Here is an 8,345-nt window from a genome sequence, read left to right on the forward strand (position 1 = left end):
TTCAAGGTCAGGTTGGCCGGGGCTCTGAGCAACCTGATCTAGTTGAAGATGTCCCTGCCCACGGCAGGGGCGTTGGACTAGATGACCTTTAGAGGTCCCTTCCAACCCAAACCATTCTATGATTCTATAATAATCTCCCTATTTGCATTACAGTGTAAGCTTTGGACTTAGAGAGTTAAAAGCAAGATACAAGCAAGGTTGTCAGCACCATGATTTTGAACTACTAAAATTCCATCAAAGTTTATTGATGGAATTTCATTAGATTAATACAAATTAGACGTCAATGTAATCCAGTGTAAACTTAAATATCTCACCTAAACGTCTTCCACCAAAAAACCTTCTCAGTCCATTTCAGCAAACTAAACCACACAAACATAGCCGAGCTTACTCTCAGTCAAATTCCCTTTTATTTCACAGATGTTAATTGCTAATAAAGCTAAACAAATCTGAAGTTCAGATTGAGCCACTGAAACTTGTTCCAAAGACTTGGGGAAACAGACTATGCAGTTTTTTGCCACTTCAACCCTTATTATCTCCTCTGCTTTGAATATAAGATGTAACAGTGAAAACACATTTTCACATTTTAACTTGTTTGACATCAGTTTAGCATTTTTAAGCTATACATCCTCTGCATGAAAACCAATAAATATGTAAGTGTGAAAACAGACTAGAAAATCTCATTAATCTAGAAATACCATTATTAAGAAACTTTTTTTCATACGCAGATGATTCTTTGACGTCAGTGACCCACTTGGAAAATTTTCTGATTACCACATTTTGCACAGACTACACAGCATTCTTGGATTCAGTCCAGATTTAAAGAGAACTAATTCACTCCTTTTATGAAAAACTGCTAGTTTTAAACATACATAGCTGAAAATGGAAAGCAGCCTTAAAAGTTTTTATGCAGCTGAATTGAGACATACCAGAAGTAAATTAAGTTCAGTGCTGAACAGCATTTTAAAGCATACTAACAATGACACAGGAAGCTGGATGTAGTCACTATCAAGCTTTCAATCCAACCGTATCTTTGGAAAAAGTCAGATTTAGTATCACATTAGCTCACAATTTTTTAATATATTTGGTAACTCTGCTGGAACACAGATCCTGCTTATTGCTTTGAAACATACAACGTTATCATTGAAACCTAGATGCTTGCCTAGAGTTCTTAGTATCCAAAATTAAAAAGACCAAATAGAGGACAGTAGGAACAAAGGCACATGGTTGATTTATAAAAGTATTTACAGGGTACTTGCACATTTATTTCCGTCTACTAGAAACTCATTCATCTTGAATACAAAAAGAAAAGACTACTGAAACATGTTAAAGGAGATCATCCTAAACAGATGTTCTCAAGCGATATGAGCAGAGAATCTTATACACCATTAAATTATTTCCGGAATTAAATTTCTCATTTTGAATAGAGAATTACCAAATATTAAAGCTCATACATTTGTTATTCCTCTAAGCACTGTGATACTTTAGTGCAATCCTCTTCAAAGGTTGAAGCTGGCACAGTTAAGGCAGTCTACTAACAGTATTTTAAAATTCAGCACACAGTGTTTCATCAATGAGGTGCCTGGTGGTTCTCTATTCGGAGAGCTGTCTTTTGAAACCTTCATCCATACCATCGTCCTTCTAGCTGATGCAGCCTCAAACACAGCATGTTTAAATACCACAGTTCTCGCAGTGTTCGGGTTTTTTTGGAGGTGGGAAAAGAGAAGGTGTCTAATATCAAGCCATCAGCTCCGTAAGCAACTCTGCAGGATGGCTAACGTCCACGAGTTGATGTGTAGCTTTACTCTGTGTTGTGATAACCTTTATGGGCTGCCAACGTGAGGCTTCTAAAACACCCACTACGTTCAAACCTACAAGCACTCTATAAATCCTGGTACTGTATTCTGCACTCCACCGACAGTGTTTCAACATACTGTTGCCAAAAGCAAACTACATTTTCCTAGGCTGGGGTTTGTTTTTGTTTTTGGTTTTTTTCCCCCCATGGAAGTTCATTGTTGCACAAATTCAAAATAAAAAAAAAAAAACTCTGAACAAATCAACCTAACTTTTTAAGAGGACTTAATCTCATTCTGATTTTTTTCCTACAGACTGGAACTAGTAATTCTGAAACTATTATCCTCAACTACGGTGAAAGATTTTACTCTAGTAGTATGGAAATGGTTTCCATTAAACTTTAATAAGGCCATGCCTTATTAAAAGGTGACTAGTGCTGCCTATCTACAGCTGATAGGTTGGGGCACCAGAACTGAGTTAAGTGTTATAAAATTTCACGGAAGGAAAAAAAAAAATTAAAAAAAACCCTGCATAGTATGTGATCCCTTTTATTCACCAAAGCTGCCCATGTATATCGTAGGTGGAAGATAGCAGAACAGCTGCTCAGCCTTCAGATGCAGGTGCGTTTAGCGCTTGCTGTAACATCTTTCCATCTTGCTTGTTGTCACATCTCTTCAAAGGACAGTTACAGAAATGGGAAGGAAAAAATAAGAGAAAATAGAACAGCATTTTCAGATAGAGCAATATTCCTCAAATTTTTCATTTGAAATATTAAAGTAAATTTATTTATGATGAAAGTCATCAGAAGACCATTCTCCTGGATTTAAAATATTTTGGTTTTTTTCTTTAGAAAAAAAGAAAAAAGGAAAGAAAAAAAAGAAAAATGATACACATTACTAAAACCACAGATGCTGTGGCTTTCCTGCCTGCCCCTCTCTCTCCTTACGTATGTCCATACTGATGACAGAGCCAGTTCAAAACAGTCTAATCACTATCTAAATTAACAGGGTTGTAGTCAGGGTCATCCTCTTCATCCTCCAACTCTAAATCATCCATTTCTTGGAATAAAGATTCATCAACCTCCACGCTGTTTCCAGCTGCAAAGAACAGAAAAATAATTTATTTTCATGCAAGCAGGAAAACAGTACCTGAACAACAAAATACATAACACTTTTTCATATTCATTCTTCAATGTAGGTAGCTGTTAACTTACTTGGCTTTTTATGTATCAAACAGATATGGAAAAGGAAATGCCACTTTTTATCTTTTTACAGCTAAAGTGAAGCTTTTTTCCCCTCATACCAAAACTCAGCCAAGAGAAATCTCACACAGGACCTCAGAATCCATTGGGAGAATGACGTTAACATTTATCTTTCCCATAAGCAGAGATTCTTTCTCTCAGGTACTGTCAAAGTAGGAGCTCAGGACCTCACAGCTGGAACAGTTACAACTATCATAGCCACAGAAACACATAAGGTTTATTAAAAAAACCACCACCTTACACACCACTTATATATTTACATTTGGTTTCAGATTTAAATTTTAAAAGCAAGATGAATGATTGTATGCTTTCACATTTTCTTCTGCAAGAGATGATGCTGACTTAAGGATAAAACCTGAGGACTACTGCTATTTTATTTGTGTGTATCAACAGTGACATCTTCCGGCCACCGAATAAGGTTCTGTTCTTTCACTGGATTTGAAAGAGCCTTTATAACCGTTTCCATCTAAAAGATAATGCCCTTATCCTGTTTAAGCTGTGAAAATTAGTATTACTTATTTCACGGTATTGTAATATTAAACTGCAGTTAGTAACCTGTTGCACTGATGATAGAAAGCAAGCAGCAATAAAGACAGGAGGTTTTAATCACCGATAGCAACAGGATTAGAAGTTAATACATTAATCCCAAGTCATTTGGGCACAGAGCCCAAATATAGAGGTCTGTTCCTCCCTTGAGACTGCCAAATGTTCCATCAGCAACCCACTTCACTTTAGGCATTTTGGAGGAAGACAAGGTTAAATTATGCCCTCTAACTAAAAGAAACTCAACTCCCCCATTACTGTCATTTCAAGTTTATACTCACTGATGCTCATAAACAACTTTTTTTTTTAATTGTTACTTGCAGAGAAAATTCTTGACTCTCTTCTGTATGTGTTTTGCAATACCAGTAGATAATACAGCTACATTAAAGAATTGTCTTAACTCAAAAATCAGTCTTTTAAACCAGGATACTGAAAGGCAGTACAGAGAATTAAATAGATATGTGACTGTGAGTAGATTTATCTGATTTATCTCCACCAGATTTTCTAAGTTTATCATCTTTTGGCACAGGCTTACAAAATTTTCAGCTGGCACCAGGTCAGATGTTTTCAGTAAGATAACAGACAAATCTGCACAAAACCATGAAGAACTGGGTTGCACAGAGGCAAATAGCATTTAATTTGACCTGCAAGATGTTTACTATTGGTGTTGAGGTTCAGAGAGAAGGAGACACAATTTCAAGATCTGTGCTTGAAATCGGGGGTAAGAAAGCTGGCTATTAGAAAAAAAGAAAAAGCAGGGTTTGGTTGTGGGTTTTTTATTTTGTTTTGCTTGTTTTTGGTTTTGCTTCCAGTCCAAACACTTGAATAGAAGCAACAGAAATAAGATCAACTCAAGCTCAAAACTGCAAATAAATATGCTTTAGCATCTTGAAAATGTTTTGTTTGTTTTTTTCTGAAAGAAGTTAAAATCACTTCTGTTCAACCTGCAAAACAGTACTTCTTAGAAAGTTCTTCCGATGTAAAAGTGATACTGAGGTAAGACGTTAAGTCAGAAATATAATACAGATTTTCCTTAGGAATTTTGACCTATTTTAAGCCACTGTCTTTGAGTTGTGGAAACAAACAGAAATTTACCTTCCTCCAAGAACTGGATGTCAGAGGTGTCAAGGTTGTGATCCATTTCAAACAGCTGTTTACCTAGAAATAAAATAAAAAATAATATATAAGCAAGTAGAATTCTGAAATAACTAGCAACCTAAGGTAAAAATAGTTAGCACGTGTATTTTAGGCTTTTCAAATTAACCAATTCAAGCAGTCTTTTTTTTCCCTTAAGCTGCTGATTTCTATAAGTTCCCCATTCTGATTTTTTGACTATTCATCCAGGATTCTTCCACACCAACAGGCTTCCTCCTCTTACATGTGAAATGGGTCACTGTTTCTTATTGTCACTTTAATATTACTAAAGCTTTAATAATGGGGGGGAGGCGGCAGAATTTACACTGTACTGCCCCACAGCCTTTGCTCAGTCCCTATCGGTTTAGTCTTCATCTTGCATTCCACAAGAAATCCTCTGTGGAAACTAGAAAGGAAATTAGCTGCCTCCTCCACCTTTTTCCATATATCCTCCCCATTTGAAAAGCAACTGGGATCTACACACAAATCACCAGCTCCTACACACACACATTTGTGAAGGAAACATCACACAAGGCAAAGTGAAGCCTTTCTTATCGGGAGGTAGGAGAATAAAAAGCTCAGGACTCTTTCCACATAAACTACCCATCTTCCATCTATATTTGCATTGCTTATGCAAGCTTCTGCTACCAAGACTGGTTGGTGTTCATGGTAAAACATTTAAGACAACTTTTACTGTCATTTCCTCCACATTTTGCCTACTGGATACGGAGTTTGCTTTCTGCTGGACAAACTGCGATCTGCAAAACACAGAGCCCGAAACCACTGCTACGACAAGCTCTTCCCCAAAATATCAGAGCCATTCTCACTAGTCATCGTAAGCTTGTCATATGCAGCAGCCAGCCTCTGTGTTGCCTCAGTCCAGCAACAGCAATCCCAGACTCCTACATGCGCTTGAATAATCTGAAGTCACTGTACAATCCAGTGCAATAAAGGCCAAAACAATAAACTGTCTGATGTAGATTCTTTCTGTTGCTTAACAAACCCCAACTATTTCTGCCAGAACAACGCTTGTCAGTAGCAGCTCCAAGTAGTATACTGTCTGGCACAAAACCGAAGCAGTTTAAACAACACAGTTTGGGAACCTTAATGACTTCCAGCAGAAATCCGGAATCTATTAGCTTTGTATTTAGCCCAAAATGAGCACTTGGAAAGACTTCACGCGACAAGGAGGACAATAATCAAATACTGCATTAAGAGTTTATTTACTACCATCATCTTTCAGTGTAAAAATTACTTTTAGGCTTGTTGTTATAGTCCGGTAACATTGCAAAAACTTCAGGACCAGTTTTAAATCATACCGCTTAATTTATTTTTGCCCGCTTGTTCTTCTTCTTTCATTTTTTTCCTTTTTATTTCTAGGAGTTCTGCATCAAACTTTGCTTTCCAATTTAGGAAATTCTCAATGGTAACAGGAGTGCCGTGAAAACGTTGCTGAAAGAACAGAAAATAAGGCTGCAAACACCACTTGCAAAGCTACAAGTGAAGGTGAGCATTCTCTTAATTATTTAAATTACAATATTCCAGAAGCACTGCTTGCTGTGAAGTATTCTGAGAAATTAATCCTAACCCTGAGAATACACAAACACCACATTCTTACTGTTTTTCATCATGGGACTCTCCCTTCAGAGAGCTGTACTGAGGTGGAAATTCTTATGGAAAAACCCCACGTACTACTTTTGGACCTACAGTGCAATAGTTAGCAACACACCACTAATACAGGTTATCCGTAAGTAGGCAGCACTTCTTACCAACTCTTAAGTGCAACCTACACTGAAATGTTTTCCATTAAAATACATTAACCTTTCCATCTTGTTGAGAGAGAAAAAAGGATTCTTTTCTTCCAGCTATTTTTCTGCCATTTTCAGAAACACTGCACCTTCCAAATCCCATCACCCTCTAGCTATTTCTGAGGAAGAAAGCGAAGACTCAGTAGTTGGACTTATCACAGCACGTTCCATGAATGGAAGAACTATTCCACAGTGGCTGGTAGAAAGGACACGTACAGGGTGGACAAACCAGTCTTGAAGACTGGTCCCACGGCTTCCACCCTACCCACTCAGTCTACCAAGGAAGAGAAACTTCCTCAGACCATGCAGCCTGTGTGCAGCATGCCATATTCTAGTCTTTTTGGCTCCCCATTGCCTCTTGCCTCTTCAAGCAAAAAACTGGCTACAGCAACTTTGATTTTATTTGGGAAAAATCCCTGCCCCTGCCTTAGGAAATAATGCTAGAAGGGACTATGAACATGCAATACGTCTCTGAAAAGACTGCTTTAGAGAATGGGGGGGAATCACTTAAGTGCACTAAAGAATCTCCTAGTCCTTAAGTTTTAATTACATCAGCTTTGGGATAGATGTTCCTCTCCCACTGCAACCGAGAATTTTTCCTGCATCAAACCCACGCATTTAAAAAAAGTGGGAAATTTTTAGTTGAAAACATTATTTTACATACTTTCTCTTCTTCTTCTGCTTCTCTTTCTTTCTGTTTCTTTTCCTCTTCCCTTCGTGTTTTTATTTGATCCACTATTTCATTTAATTTCTCCTGTACTGCTGAGACTAGAGTGAAGATCATTACCATTCCTAAATTTTCTTCTGCCTACAACACAAAGAAAGCAACTTCAAACCTTCAGCAGCTGAATGCATAAGTACGTTTAGAAAGCAGTATGCTGTGCAAATGCAGGTAACGCAGCTGAGGCACTCTGCACCAGTCTCAAAAGCTCGCTGTAAAATTCAAGTCGATTGGCCAGTTAATCCAGTTAAAGTTACCCCCAAATGAGTGCACAGCAAAACACCAATGATGAACACCTGTGTTCAGGTTATCAGCATATTATAGACATCTGGAAGGCTTTTTCATGAATAAAACAAAACCTATAGTAGGAATACAACTCCGATATTTGAATATCATAAGAGACAACAGTCACTCAGAACCTCTCCTCTCCTGAAATGGTTTATTCCTTAATCCCATTACACGACCCTTTGAAGTGGGACAGTTACCCAGGAAAAACAAAAAACATCAGTTGATGGAAGTGTCCTGGTTTCGGAAAGGATAGAGTTAATTGCCTTCCTGGTAGCTGGTACAGTGCTGTGTTTTGGATTTAGGATGAGAACAAAGTTGATAACGCACCCATGTTTTAGTTGTTGCAAGGTAATGCTTACACTAGCCAAGGACTTTTTAGTTTCCCATGCTCTACCGACTGAGAAGGCTGGAGGGGCACAAGAAGCTGGGAGGGGGCACAGCCAAACTGGCCAAGAAAACATTCCATACCATGTGACGTCATGCTCAGTACATAAACTGGGGGAAGCTGGCCGGGGGGGCCGCTGCTCGGGGACTGGCTGGGCATCGGTCGGCGGGTGGTGAGCAATTGCACTGTGCATCACTTGCTTTGTGTATTATCATTATTATAATAATATTATTATTATAATTTTATTTCAATTATTAAACTGTTTTTATCTCAACCCACGAGTTTTTCCTCGCTTGTGCTCTTCCAATTCTCTCCTCCATCCCATGGTGGGGGGGGGCGGGGAGTGAGTGAGTGGCTGTGTGGTGCTCAGTTGCTGACTGAGGTTAAACCACAAAACCATGGTATCCATTGGTT

The 8,345-nt window shown here is 38.3% G+C and overlaps 1 protein-coding gene across 1 annotated transcript in view; it reads right to left on the reverse strand.

The window, feature by feature from the left end:
- Positions 1–386: 386 nt before the first annotated feature.
- RWDD1 (RWD domain containing 1) overlaps positions 387–8,345 on the reverse strand; it is a 9,878-nt gene continuing 1,919 nt past the window's right edge. Inside the window, exons 3-6 of the mRNA XM_009325663.1 lie at positions 7,202–7,345; positions 6,049–6,181; positions 4,691–4,753; positions 387–2,888 (exon numbers count right to left, since the gene is read on the reverse strand). Coding sequence (XP_009323938.1) covers positions 2,776–2,888; positions 4,691–4,753; positions 6,049–6,181; positions 7,202–7,345 — 453 coding nt within the window. The 3' untranslated portion in view covers positions 387–2,775. The remainder of the gene's footprint in view (positions 2,889–4,690; positions 4,754–6,048; positions 6,182–7,201; positions 7,346–8,345) is intronic.

This window comes from Pygoscelis adeliae, unplaced genomic scaffold (genome assembly GCF_000699105.1).
Source record: "Pygoscelis adeliae isolate BGI_AS28 unplaced genomic scaffold, ASM69910v1 Scaffold54, whole genome shotgun sequence".
Taxonomy (NCBI): Eukaryota; Metazoa; Chordata; class Aves; order Sphenisciformes; family Spheniscidae; genus Pygoscelis; species Pygoscelis adeliae.